General features: G+C 43.5%; 2 protein-coding genes across 4 annotated transcripts in view; one reads left to right on the top strand and one right to left on the bottom strand.

Annotated features, from left to right (window-relative positions):
- FAM210A (family with sequence similarity 210, member A) overlaps positions 1 to 7,859 on the bottom strand; it is a 60,556-nt gene extending 52,697 nt beyond the window's left edge. The window contains exon 1 of one of the 2 annotated variants that reach the window (XM_011985541.1): positions 7,533 to 7,859. The gene's annotated coding sequence lies outside the window, so the exon portion shown is untranslated. The remainder of the gene's footprint in view (positions 1 to 7,532) is intronic. The other variant, XM_011985542.1, reaches the window with a different exon arrangement.
- The window catches only part of RNMT (RNA (guanine-7-) methyltransferase), a 40,420-nt gene continuing 33,691 nt past the window's right edge, over positions 7,857 to 14,585 (top strand). Inside the window, exons 1-3 of one of the 2 annotated variants that reach the window (XM_011985540.1) lie at positions 7,857 to 7,925; positions 11,771 to 11,899; positions 12,633 to 13,091. In XM_011985540.1, coding sequence (XP_011840930.1) covers positions 12,675 to 13,091 — 417 coding nt within the window. In that variant the 5' untranslated portion in view covers positions 7,857 to 7,925; positions 11,771 to 11,899; positions 12,633 to 12,674. Of the gene's footprint in view, positions 7,926 to 7,967; positions 8,059 to 11,770; positions 11,900 to 12,632; positions 13,092 to 14,585 lie in introns of those variants that run through there. The other variant, XM_011985539.1, reaches the window with a different exon arrangement.

The raw sequence follows: 14,585 nt of genomic DNA on the forward strand, positions 1-14,585 counted from the left end.
TAAAACACCATGTTTAATTCAATTTATCAAGTCCAAGAAGTCACCAAGGCAATGTAAAAGAAGTAACAATGGGGAAGCCCTAATTTTTTAGTCTGCCTTGAAAACAATTTTTGCTTATCAATGAGACTTTCTAATAGGACTCATCTTGCCATCGGCATCCACAAAATCTGAACCACCTACCTCCCACTTCTCCACGAGGATCCCTTCCTAATGTCTGATGCCTCTTCCCTCACCTCCATTCTTTGCCCACTGCTGCACATGCTTAAAGCCCAGCTACCCTTTCACCCACAGAAGTTGGAGACCACTGCTACCCTGGTTAATTCTCACAAGTAATAAACTCAGAACCTGAAAGCACATAATGCCTACAAGACTATTCACTATTTCAAACTTCTGCTCTGCTTTACATGAATTCAAAAAAAAAAAAAAAAACACTCTATTTTTTTCTGCTGTACATCACATTTAAAGACATGGACTAATGACTTCACGACATCGCAGTAGTAGTTTCAGTTGTGTTAAGAGAAGCTAAAAATTAACAGGTTCTGTGCTAAGCACTGTATCATCTCATTTCTTCTGTAAAATCGCTCCATGCGGACATTAAAACACAAAGTTTGGTCACTTACTCAAGGACAACATACTTAGCAAATATAACACAACCAGGATTTGAACACATGCCATCTGCTTGTGCTCTTAACTGCTGAAACATTCTAGTCATTTTTCTAGCCAGGTTGCATAACTTGGTGGCCCATGGTTAAGCATGGAGTTTCTACGAAGCCCAGTAACAAGCCCAAAAGCTGTTTCTTAAAAGAGCGGTTACCTGCAAAGGATGGAAAGGCTTTGCTCCAAAATCCCAGGATCTACACTGTAATTATCTCCTACAGGGCCTGTCAAAGGTTCCAAACAGCATTTCAGTCTGCCACTGACATTTCAAGCACCATAAGATCTGCTGGGTCATATGGCCTGAGAGGCAGAGCAGTTTGCACAGCAGCCTGTACCTGTGGCAGAGGCGCCTTTTGTTCTGGGATCCACTCAAAACTAGTAGCATTTTGGGTCACTCAGTAAACAACCTGAAGTAGCACACCCAAATGAGGAATTTGTCACCTCCAAAATCCAAAGAGGCCCACCAGACCTTGCTTCTCTTTTTGTTATAGGTGGGAACACACCCCACACCACACCAGTGGACCCCTAGAAATTTCACTCAAGTAGAAGGACCCTGAACATTTGTTGGATTTATTTCCCGCCCTCTGACATGCAAATGTCTTACCAGTAAGTCAACAGTAGTGGTTCCTTCTTGCCCACCAGTTCCAATCACCACAACACCATCAATGTGATGGGCCAGGATGATGTCCTGTGGAAAGGAAGGGCAATCAGGGTCTCTGTCTGTTTGCTACAGCTGCTGTAATAGAGAACCACAAACCGAGGAGCTTACACAACAGAAATGTATGTCTCCATCTATGGGGTTAGAAGTCCAAGATTAAGGTGTCAAAAGCATTGGTGCCTTCAAAGCGAGTGAGGAAGCATCTGCTTCATGCCTCCCCCCTTGCTCCTGATGGTTTGCTGAAAATGTGTGACATTTCTTGGTGTTCCTCTACTTCAGTTTCACATGGCATTCTCCCTGTGTGAATGTCTGTGTTCAAATTCCTCCTGTTTACAAGGACACCAGTTGTATTGGATTAGGGGCCCAGCCTACTTCAGTATGACCTCATCTTATCTAATCACATTTTTAACTACCCTATTCCCAAATAAGGTCATACCCTGAAGTAATGAGGGCTAGGAATCCAATATACAAATTTTTAGAAGACACAATTCAACTCGTAACAAGATCTCTGTGGTCTAAGTTATGATACAGTGTTGGAAAGTTGATATTTCCGAGGGAGGACAGTGAAGGTGTATTTCTGGCTTTGTCAGTTGAAAGAAAACTGCTTTTAGTGATCTTTACTAACAGACAGTAAGACAAAGCATTCAGCAGATCAGTAACTGCATGCCAGCTACTGGGGGATAGGTTCTCAAGTAAAGAAATGAAACATGGAACAGCGGCTGCAATTAGTCACCACTCCGTTAAGTTTATGATAATCCACTGTCATTTTCCAAGATCAATCTGATTTCTGCACAGGCCAAATAGGAGGGTTGAATGCGAATATGTCAGGAATCATCACCCCTGTATCCTTAAGTGCACCAATCTCTGCAGTTCCTCCAGGAATGAGGTATTGCTTTCGGCTTCCTACCCCTCCAGGAAGAGGCAGCTCTAGCGGCTTTTATTTGGCCTTTCTTACCACAATAGCCCTCACTCCACAGGTCGGGGAACCAGTGTGGGGATTCTGCCAGTTGCTGAGAATGTCTACACCAGTTACGCATCCTGGAACGAATATGCGGACTCACTGTGAGGAGGACCTGGATTAAACCTCTACTGACCACCTAACCTCAACAAGCCCCTAGTCTGAACGGTGGGCCAAAATGACACTTTAAGAGTCCTGGAATTAGTGTCAGTTCAGAATTAAGTGTTCACTAATCCATGAGAAGTCTATTTCCTCTTCTCCAATGCACACTTACCCTGATAAGCCATAGGCCCCTTCGGGAAACGCTGAGAAAAAAATTAACGGTATAAATTCTTGGCAGCACAATGGGGTCCGTCCTCAAAAGGATCCAGCCTCCCCTCATTCAAGGGGTTCTTGGTCTGTAAAATGACTCAAATCTGGGAATTGATTGAGGGACCATGACTCTTTCTTTGGTAATTAAAGTAAGGCTTCCATTCACTTGACCTAGAACTCTTCTGCTTACACAGATCACGTCAGAATTCAGTAGACTGCCCATCGAGTTCTCTTCTAGGGACACCATGACCACCTACCCAACGCCACAGGACTCCCAAGTCAGGCTGTTCAGATTGCTGCTTTGACTCTGCTGTCCCCCATGATGGCAACACACCCACTTAGTCTTTGGTGATCACATGGCCCCACCACCCGGGATCCAACCATCCCTGCTGCTGTTAAGGACCTGCAGTCAGTGGCAGCAGCTTTCACTGCAATCTCTGACTGGCAGGGAAGAGCAACCCCAGAGCTCTTCACAGTGCCTCAGGAGAACCAGCAACGTCTTACAAGGTAACTACCTCAAGGGACATCATTACAGGTTATTCAGGCAAAGCAGAGTTAATCTCCTCAAACAGAGGTGGAAGAATTGCTTCTATTGGCAAAAAAGAGTGAGTAAAATTTAGAAGTTTAACATCCCCAACTTCATCAGGATTTTCCCATATGCCCCTATTCCAAATGTGAGGATCCCATTCCTTCCCAATCAATGCCTTCATTTTAACAGCAGACCAAGGTGAAGAAGGGAATTCAGTTAGCACTGTAATTCAGCCACCTACAGCATGAGACTCTGGGTTTGGTTTTCACCCACCCCAGCTCTGCAGCTACAAGAGACACGGGTTTCTTCCGGGCAGACACAGAAACTTTTCGGGTCACTTATGTGGAGCTTCAGTCGGGAATTTGAAGCCTTAAGCTTGCCCTTTTTTTTTTTTTTTTTTTTTTTTTTTTTTTTGAGACAGTCTCACTCTGTTACTCAGGCTGGAGTGCAGTGGTGCAATCTCGGCTCACTGCAACCTCCGCCTCCTGGGTTCAAGCGATTCTCCTGCCTCAGCCTCCCCAGTAGCTGGGATAATCCTTTTCTTTTCTCACTTTACCCAGCACAGTTAAAAGCAACCAGCCTATCTTATTATACTCATTAATTTGATTAAAATGTTCTAAGGTATCAAATACCTGATCATTCTGAATCTTGTCTATAAGCACGAGTGGGAGCATCCAGGTGTGATCTTGTGCGTATCTCTTGCCACATCACACCATGGACTACCAGCGCCCTCTTTTGCACTGGGAATACTCATTATTGCCTTTAAATCTGATCAGTCAAGAAGACCAGTTCCGGAAACACTATCATCAATTCAGAAAACTCATCCTTAAGATTCTGCTTACTAGAAGCACTCTCAGCACCCAAATTTGAATCAGTCAGGGCTCTCCAGAGATACAGAACTGATAGAAAAAATACATAGATGTAGATAAAAACATAAATATCTTCATCTATATATAGACAGATATAGAGATATTAGTATTTTAGGGAACTGGCTCACACAATTGTAGGGGCTAGAAACTTCAAAATGTGTAGGGTAACCTACAAACAGGAAACTCAGGTAGGAATTGATGCTGTAGTCTTGAGGAAAATACTATCCTCTTCAGGACACCTGTTTTGGCTTTTTTGGCCTTCAGTTGATTGCATGAGGTCCACCCACATTATTTAAGGTAATATCCTTTAGTTTAGGTCAGCTGATTATAGATGTTAACCACGTCTTCGGAATACCATCATAGCATGAACCAAGTTAGTATCTGATTAGATAACTAGGTATTATAGCCTAGCTAAGCTGACATAATAAAACTAATCATCACACACAGTATTACTGAACAAAATCTTATTTTCAACTGAAGGAAAAACCTTTTCAACAATACTATTTTATTTGCTCCAGAAAGGCCACGAAATTTTAGTAAGAGCACTTTTCTGAGTGCAACAGAGGAAAAGTCCTGCATTCAAAACCCTTTGGAGGAACAAAGCTGCCATGAACCACCTCTCTTCACAGAACACTATCTTAGGAAACTGTAACATTGTATCTACATTTTTAAAACAATCTCTATGTTTCAAAAATATGATCTCCAACTCTACAACAGAAATCACACTTTAAAATTATCCCTCTGACAGAAGCGCTCTCACTTTCTCACAAACGGGTTGAAATAAATCCTACACGTCCTTTCCTTGTCTTGGTGGAGCTCACATTCCAGCAAGACAACACCCTTATCTAACTATGTTCTCTCTGGACACAATAACCCGGGCATTAAGAAGTATCAAAACACGTTCTGAAAATCTATTCGCTAGGCAACTTCCAGTTCTCAGTATGACCTTCTAGCCAGCACTGTTTCATTATTAGCAGAATCTGGTCAATCAGCCAGACTGCCTGGGTCCAAATCCTGATCCCACTACTTACAAGCTGCATGATCTTGGCCAAGTTACTTAACCCTCATCTGTAAAACACTCATAATTATACCACTGGGTTCAGTTAGAATTAAACGAGGGCAAATGAATAAAGCACTAAGCTCAAGTATTAGCTATTATTATTTTAATGTCCGGAAAACCAGAGATTACTCAGGTACTCAAGTATTAGCTGTTATTATTTTTTTATTACTAAAAAAATTTAGTAAATTTTTTTACCATTTAAAATTTTAAAAGGTACTCAAGTATTAGCTATTATTATTTTAATGTCCAGAAAACCAGCGATTACTCAGGGAAAAATAACACTAATGGTAATTTTAAAATCATTTTTATCTGGCTCATTTACTTCTTACATTAACTGCTTTCAAGAATCCTTCCTCTCTATTCTCAGATGAATTTACATAACTTCTAGTTAAGTTTTATAAAAACTACAAAATGTAATCTCTATATATCCCACCATCGTGGAGTTTTCATAAACACATAGTTAAGGGGCTTTTGATCAAATAAAATTTTTTTGTTTTGATTTTTGAGACAGACAGTCTCGCTCTGTCGCCCAGGCTGGAGTGCAATGGTGCAATCTCGGCTCACTGCAACCTTCGCCTCCCAGGTTTAAGTGATTCTCCTGCCTCAGCCTCCTGAGTAGCTGAGATTACAGGCACGTGCCATCACGCCCCACTGATTTTTGTATTTTTAGTAGAGACGGGGTTTCACCATGTTGGCCAGGCTGGTCTTGAACGTGATCCGCCCACCTCAGTCTCCCAAAGAGATGGGATTACAGGAGTAAATCGCCGTGCCTGGTGTTTAAAAACATTAAAACATGCTTTTAAAAGTCTAAATTACACTCATTTTCTGTAAAATTACAACAGCAATTATCTCAAGAAACTTAAGCATCAGGACCAGGGAATGTAATTGCCTGGTTCTAATGCTTGGATATTGTCAGGCCTCTGAGCCCAAGCCAAGCCATCGCATCCCCTGTGACTTTGCATCCCCTGTGACTTGCACGTATATATAGGCCCAGATGGCCTCAAGTAACTGAAGAATCACAAAAGAAGTGCAAATGCCCTGCCTCGCCTTAACCGATGACATTCCACCACAGAAGAAGTGAAAACGGCCGGTCCTTGCCTTAAGCGATGATATTAACTTGTGAAATTCCTTTTCCTGGCTCATCCTGGCTCAAAAAGCTCCCCCACCGAGCACCTTGTGACCCCCACTCCCGCCCGCCGGAGAACAACCCCCCTTTGACTGTAATTTTCCTTTACTTACCCAAATCCTATAAAACGGCCCCACCCTTATCTCCCTTCGCTTTTCGGACTCAGCCCGCCCGCACCCAGGTGATTAAAAAGCTTTATTGCTCACACAAAGCCTGTCTGGTGGTCTCTTCACACGGACGCGCATGACAGATATGCCTATAATGTATTCGATCTTTAAGACCTTCACCTTTGTAATTGTCAATATTCATGAAATGAAATTCTCAACTTAGCTCATTTCATATAATAATACAAGCAGTCATCTGAAATTGATGGTTCATCCCTATTTGTGAAAAACAGGCCTCATTCTCGGTTCAAAGTTTGTAAGGGGTCAACAACCTCAGATGCCCACAATTTACAAGTGATTAGATTGGAAACTACAACGCTGCAAATGCTGCCTTCCCCAAAGCCAGGTCCATTCATTAATATATCTGTGCCTACTGACAAGAAGGCAGGCTGGTAAAGCACATTTTCAAAGCTGTTTTAAAGGGTTCAATTTTGGTAAAGAGTAATTCAAGACGGATTGTAAAGCTGCTCAGTTTTACAACCTTGGAAGGTGGGGACTTGACGCACGATGTTAACATGTACACGCATCAATAATCCACAGGTAGTTTTGACCCTGATCTCAGGTTGAAAGTACTCAACTATGGAGCTTTCCAGTTTCAGCACAGTAGGCGCTTTCACTCCCCAGTAGAAATCTGGGGTGCTGGCCAAAAAAAGTGTGTTGTCTCCCCTAAACCACACCATGCCAAGTTCAGCCAACGCAGAGTAATGCACCCTTACGTATTCGTCAAGAAGAGGTATAGGCGGTCCCTTTTCTCAAAACCTAACAGGTGAGAATGGCCTCTTGTGGCTTCCCAAATACGGCGGTAAGGACCAATCTGCCAGTTCCTAACAAGAAATTGCTAATTTTTAAAACTACTCCGACCGCGGGCGCTTCCAGACCCCTCCTCAACCGGCTTCCGAGGAAGAGAAGACGGTGAAGGGTTACAGCAGAGCAGGCAGAAAAACATTCCCAGAGCAAGATTTGCCAGGACACCGGCTCAACCCGGAAGGGCGGGGGAGCCCCTGTGGGCCGGGGGCGGTGGGGTCTGCGGGTGTGGACGACCCCAGTCTGGCGGTCATACACTGCCGCAGCCCGAAGAGCGGCGGCCGCAGAGCAGTTGCCGGGTTCGCGCCGCGAGTCAGCTCCCGGACACACGCCCAGGGTTGAAGGTGCCCTCTAGACCCCTCCCGCTGCCCCCAGAGGCCTGGGGCCCAGGCTACCTCTTAGGACGCTGGGGCCGCCGCTTCCCGCCGCGCGGGCTGGACCACAGCTCCTCGAACGCCACGGCAGTGTCACTCAGCAGAGCACCCCGACCGAGAGCGGGTCCGGGTGCCAGAACCCGCGGGACTCAGCCGGACGCCAGCCCCCTACCGCCTCCGGCCCGCCAGCCGCGCCCACTAGCAACGTGCTCGCGACCGCCCGTGCCCTCTCAGCGAAGCCTCCGCATGCCGCGCGCGGCACGTCGGGACTCGTAGTTCCGGCGCGGAGGACTTGCGTCGCGGCACGCTCTCCTGAGCGGCGCCACGTGACCCCGCACCTCCGGAAGTGACGTGAGCAGACACGCGTGGCGCGGGCCGCCGTTTCCGCAAACAGAATCGCGTTTGGGTGTGCTGGTGAGTGTGACGGCTGGAACTGCGGCCCTTCCTTTCTTTGTGTTTATTCCTCGGCTGCCGTGGAGCGGTGGAAGTCGCACTCCCGCTCCTGACATGGGCTCACTTCGGTTAGCCCTGTGCTTCACTGGCCGCGGCGTGCGTCTGTCGCCCTGTGTCCGCAGTGCCAAGCAAAATGGGAACTGCTTGGGGTGGGCGGGCGCTGTTGCTCCTCCAGACCGAGCGAGCCCGGGTGGGAGAAGAAGCCCGAGAGCTGCTCCAGCTCGCGCCCCAGGGCCCTGCTGGGGAGGGGCGCGGGGTCCTCAGGTCTGTCTTGAGCGGCGCCTCGGAAACCTGAACCAGAGCTTGAGTAACAGGCCGCGCCAATGACGGAGGGGAGAGCTTGGCTGGAAGAGTCCGTCTCGCCTCGCTGCGTCCTCTCGGGCCCGTAGTAGAGGGTCAGGCGGCTGGCTTGGGGCTTAAGAGCTTATCCCGCGTGGGCTTTATCCCCGCGGCCCTGGCGGCCCGCTCGGTCGTACCCCGAGGAACTGAAATGACGCAGAGACTTAGCCTGCTCCGGAGGTGTGGCTGGAAAGCCAGGTCGAAACGTCCGGGTGGTTCTTTATCGCGTATCCATCTCGATGTCAGTCGACCATCTCTGGAAGGTTTCTCCTCGAGGATTCTGAGGGACAGCTCTCTTTCCTTTGGAGTGTTTTCATTATTCCACTTTGAGTTCGGTTTGTTCCCCCCCATTTGTTAAATTGGCACATAGAAGTTGCACATATTTGGAGGTACAGGTGATATTTTGATACATGCATGCAGTGTGTAACGACCAAATCAGGGCAATTGGGGTATTTGTCATCTCAAACATCTATGTTTTCTTTATGTTGGGAGCATTCCAATTTTTCTTTTAGCTATTTTGAACTACACAATAAGTTACTGTTAACTGTGTCTACCCCACCGTACTATCAGGCACTAGATTTTATTTCTTCTGGGGTTTTTTGGTACCCATTAACCAGTTTCTCTTCTTCATCCCTGTCTTCCTGCTACCCTTCCCAGTCTGTGGTAACCACCGTTTCACTCTTTACCTCCACAGTTTTAGCTCCCACTTGAGTGACAACATGATATTGTCTTCATGTGCCTGACTTATTTCACTTAACATGATGACATCCGGGTTGATCCATGTTGTTGCAAATGACAGGATTTCATTCTTTTTAATGACTCATATTCCATTGTGTATATGTGCTACATTATCTTTATTCATCTGTTGATGGACACTTAGGTTGATTCCATATCTTGACTATTGTGAATAAACTTGAGACTGCAGATATTTCTTGGATATACTGATTTCCCTTCTTTTGGATCTATTCCCAAATTTGCAAAACTATTCATCGGACGGGGATTAACTAGAATATAGAAGAAACTCATCTCAATAGCGCCAGTTCTATTTTTTGGTTTTTTTTTTTGCAGAACCTCCATACTTTTCCCAGTATATAAATTAGTGGCTTGCTAATTTACATTCCCCCTAACGGTGTACAAGTGTTCCCTCTTTTCTGCATCCTCATCGGCTTTTTTTTTTTTTTTTTTTTTTTTTTTTGACGGAGCCTTGCTCTGTCGCCCAGGCCGAAGTGCAGTGGCTTGATCTTAGCTCGCTGCAACCTTCACCTCTGGGTTCAAGCGATTCTCATGCCTCAGCCTCCACAGTAGCTGGGATTACAGGCGCACATCACCACGTTCTGCTAATTTTTGTATTTTTGGTAGAGATGGGGTTTCAGTATGTTGGCAGGCTGGTCTCGAACTCCTGACCTCAAGTGATCTGCCCACCTTCACCTCCCAAAGTGCTGGGATTACAGGTGTGAGCCACCGCGACGGCCTTAGTATCCATTTTTTAAAAGTCTTTCTGATAAAAGCCGTTTTAACCGAGATGAGATGGTATCTCATTGTGGTTTTGACTTGCATTTCCCTGGTATTACTGATATTGAGCATTTTTTACATATATACCTGTTGGCCATTTGTGTGTCTTTTAGGAAATGTCTATTCAGATCTTTTGCCCATTTGTAGTAGGATTGCTTCTTTTTTTTGCTATTGAGTTGAGTTTCTTCTATATTCCGGTTGTGAACCCCCTGTCAGATGAATAGTTTCGCAGATACTTTCTCGCTTTCTGCAGGTTATCTCTTCATTCTTGTTTCCTTTGCTGTGCAGAAGTTTTTAGCTTGATACAATCCCATTTGCCTGTTTTTGCTTTTGTTGCCTGTACTTTTGAGGTCTTACCACAGAAATCTTTGCCCAGACCAGTGTCTTGAAGCATTTCCACAATGTTTTCTTCAAGTAATTTCATACTTGCGGGTTTTAAATTTAAGTTTTCAGTCCATTTTGATTTGATATTTGCATATGGTGAGAGTGGTCTAGATTTCCCAGCACCATTTTTTGAGGACAGTGTTCACTATGTACGTTCTTGGCACATTTGTTGAAAACAAGTTGGCTGTAAACATGGTGCTTGGTTTTAAACATTCTTACTCATTTTTGTGGTCATCTGGAATGCTGTGTCATTTCTTCTGACCTAATTGATTATGTTTTTATGATGTCACATCTGTGATACCATAAAAGTAAGTGACATAAGTAAAATTCATGCTTAAATCTCGATACTAATTTTAGGTAATAATTATAGCTAAAGATAAGTCACATTGCTTTATTTGAATTTAAATCCAATTTCCATTAAGAAATCAATGGCAGAGGAGGAGAACTAGGAATTTAATAAGTTGGTAGCCAATTTTTCTAGATAATCATTTTAAGTATTTGTTCTGAAAGTTACTTTTTTGATTTTTTTTTGTTGTTGTTCTCTCATTCAGTTCTATTTGGTACCTCTTGGTATTTTGTTACCTCAAATGGTGGATCATGAAAGCTAATAACCCTTGAAATCCTTACCCATTCGTAGTGACTTGTTACCCATTCCTTTAAGCAACTTAAATTCTTATTCTTTTTCATTATCCAAAAGGCTTATTTATTTATTAATTTATTTTTAGCACAACACAAACACTTCCTTCATGAAAAAGCTTTTTTTTTTTTAAGGGGGGTCTCACTTTGTTACCTAGGCTGTAGTGCAGTGGCGCAATCACAGCTCACTGCAGCCTGGACCTCCTAGGCTCAGGTCATTCTCCTACTTCAGCCTGCTGAGTAACTGGAACTAAGGCATGTGCTACCATGCCAGGTATTTTTTGTAGAGACGGGATTTTGCCATGTTGCCCAAGCTGGTCTCTAACTCCAGAGCTCGAGCAGTCTGCCCACCTCGGTCCCCCAAAGTAGTGGGATTACAGGTGTGAGCCACTGTGCCGAACAAAAGCTTAACATTTTAATAGTGGTATGTAAGCTATAAACATCTTGAAAACATAATTTACCTTGAGCTTCTCTGTAGTAGGAGGTCACTAAGTTTGTTGAATGACTTAATCAACCACCGTAATTCTTAACCAATAGATAGTTCAGTTATTTCTCTCTCTTTCCCATCTTAATGTAGGTCTAAGAACGTAGTTGAAGGAGACTTAATGGTCATCAAACTGCAGGCTGAGTCTTGAAACTTGTCTAAAGTCATTTCTACTCTCTCCACTTTCTACCTAATTGGAACACCCATTATGAAATATGATTTCAGAAGTTCTTGCTGTAGAATCCCAAACTTTTTCTGTTCTTGATGCCCTTAGTGTCCATAGGCCAAAAGAAATGCAACAGTTCCATTTATTAAGTAGTTTACCCCAAAGAATTTGAAAGTATTTGTGGTCTAACAACTTTATGTCTGTTTAAAAATATTAATACACAAATTGGGGGAAAAGGTAATGTTTGTGTTTTATTCTTAATTAATCACAATCCCTTGCTAACAGGATGTGTGAACCTGTTGGGTGCTGTACAACTTCAAGCCTCGAAATCAGATAGGCACCGCCAACCTCATTTTCTGTTTCACCTTGATTTTCTGTGATACCAAAATCTCAGCTTCACAAAGTCATTGAAAGGTATGTAGTGCAGTCTATTCAGTTGGAACTGTGCTGCACTTTAAGCTGGTAGTTTCTGTGATATCTTCCACGTTACGTCCTGTGGTGCTGTTTGTTATGGTGCCAACCATGCAGTTTGGGAACCAGAGTTATGGAGTAAGGGTCAGAACTGAAATGGAGCTAGTGCATGTGTATCCCCACTTCATTCATCAGCTTTAATGCCAACAGTGACTTTTATGAATAAGATTATAGAATTACGGGGGGATTATACTTAGTATTACCATATTCAGAAATTCGTACATAATATCGATTAACATTTTTTAATATTTTCTCTACAATGAGATTTTTTAAAACTCCTAGTTGATCAAATTTTTTTTTTTTGATCAAATTCTAGTTAAAATTATTTTAGGCCGGGCGCGGTGGCTTATGCCTGTAATCCCAGCATTTTGGAAGGCCGAGGCAGGCGGATCACCTGGGGTCAGGAGTTAGAGACCAGCCTGCCCAACATGGCGAAACCGCGACTCTACTAAACATAGAAAAAATTAGCCAGGCCTGTTGGCAGGCACCTGTAATCCCAGCTACTCGGGAGGCTGTGGCAGGAGAATCGCTTGAACCCTGGAGGCAGAGCTTGCAGTGAGCCGAGATCACGCCATTGCTCTCCAGCCTGGGTGACAAAAGTGAAACTGTCTCAAAAAAAAAAAATTGTTTTAAAGTCTTAGTGTTTACAAGTAATACCAATTTTTTGTCATTCTAGTGTTGGTTCATGAAGTTTTACCATCAATTCAAGCAATCATAAATGGCAAATCCTACAAAAGCAGAGGAATATGAAAAGATGTCTCTTGAACAGGCAAAAGCGTCAGTGAATTCTGAAACAGAGTCTTCGTTCGATATTAATGAAAACACAACAGCTTCTGGGACTGGGCTTTCTGAAAAAACTTCTGTCTGTAGACAAGTGGACACAGCAAGAAAGAGAAAAGAGTTTGAAGATGATCTTGTAAAGGAAAGTTCTAGTTGTGGGGGAGACACTCCATCCAAGAAGAGAAAACTTGATCCCGAAATTGTCCCAGAGGAAAAAGATTGTGGTGATGATGAAGGCAATTCAAAGAAAAGAAAAAGAGAAACTGAGGATGTTCCAAAAGATGAATATTCTACTGGAGATGGCACTCAAAATAAGAGAAAAATAGCACTTGAGGATGTTCCTGAAAAGCACAAAGTATGTTCAGTGTATTTTCTTTTACTCGGAATATGTAAGTCTGAAATGTGGAACACCTGTGCAATCATACTGATCTTTTTACATAATCTTAATAGCGTAAGAATGTTCTGTTTTTAATAGATGTGGTCTTAAGACAAAGGAGGCTTTTAACTCTTATGATTTCTGTTAAGGCGAAACGTCTCCTGCTAATGAGATAGATTTTTTAGTTTTTGTTTTTATTTTCTAATGAGATAATCTTTATCTTATTTTAGAATCTTCTTTATTAGAAACTTTTTTTTTTCCGAGACGGAGTCTTGCACCGTCACCCAGGCCTGGAGTGTGATGGTGTGATCGAAGCTCACTGCAGTCACAACCTCCTGGGCATTAGCAGGCCTCACCCGTAACTAGAAACTTGAAAGCTACTTTGCTGTCTGTTGGTGTTTTTAAAAAGACTAGAGTATGAGATCCAAGTGATTTACCTGTTTTCCTTTTTTATTAGGTGTTCGGCTCCAGTTTTTTTGTCAGAAGTTATCACTTAAAAAGGGATAACTTTTAAAATTATACCTAGCTTTACATCCCTTTATTAATGTAATTCCTTAAACTGTTTTCAACTTACTAATGTATTTTACATACTGTTTTAGTTAAGTGAATACAAATGCCTAATATGTAGTAAAGATACTACAGAGCAAGTTGTTTTCCTCTGGAAGTACCACATTAGAAAGGAATTTGAGGCAGAATTTGGAGTTAGAGGAAAAAAGTACTTTAATGAGTAAATAAAATTCTGCCGTTGGCCCTTCTGAGGAAAGTGACTGATAGTGAGGCTTGTGTCATTAATGGAATGTGAATTCTTTTAACAGAGGGGAGTTGGTTGTTTGTTTCTGAGACAGAGTCTCGCTAGAGTGCAATGGTGCAAACTCAGCTCACTGCAACCTCCACCTCCTGAGTTCAAGTGATTCTCCTGCCTCAGCCTCCCGAGTAGCTGGGACTATAGGCACCCACCACCATGCCCGGCTAATTTTGTATTTTTAGTGGAGATGGGATTTTACCATATTGGCCAGGCTGGTCTTGAACTCCTTGTCATGCACGTCCGTGTGAAGTGACCACCAAACAGGCTTTGTGTGAGCAATAAAGCTTTTTATTGTAAAGCAATAAAGCCTGGGTGCAGGCGGGCTGAGTCCGAAAAGATAGCAAAGGGAGATAAGTGCGGGGCCGTTTTATAGGATTTGGGTAAGTAAAGGAAACTTACAGTCAAAGGGGGGTTGTTCTCTGGCGTGTAGGAGTGAGAGTCACAAGGTGCTCCGTGGGGGAGCTTTCTGAGCCAGGATGAGCCAGGAAAAGGAATTTCACAAGATAATATCATCGCTTAAGGCAAGGACCGGCCGTTTTCACTTCTTTTGTGGTGGAATGTCATCGGTTAAGGCGAGGCAGGCCATTTGCACTTCTTTTGTGATTCTTCAGTTACTTCAGGCCATCTGGGCCTACACCTGCAAGTCACAGGGGATGCGATGGCTTGGC

This window comes from Mandrillus leucophaeus, unplaced genomic scaffold, assembly GCF_000951045.1.
Source record: "Mandrillus leucophaeus isolate KB7577 unplaced genomic scaffold, Mleu.le_1.0 Scaffold286, whole genome shotgun sequence".
In the NCBI taxonomy this organism is placed as follows: domain Eukaryota; kingdom Metazoa; phylum Chordata; class Mammalia; order Primates; family Cercopithecidae; genus Mandrillus; species Mandrillus leucophaeus.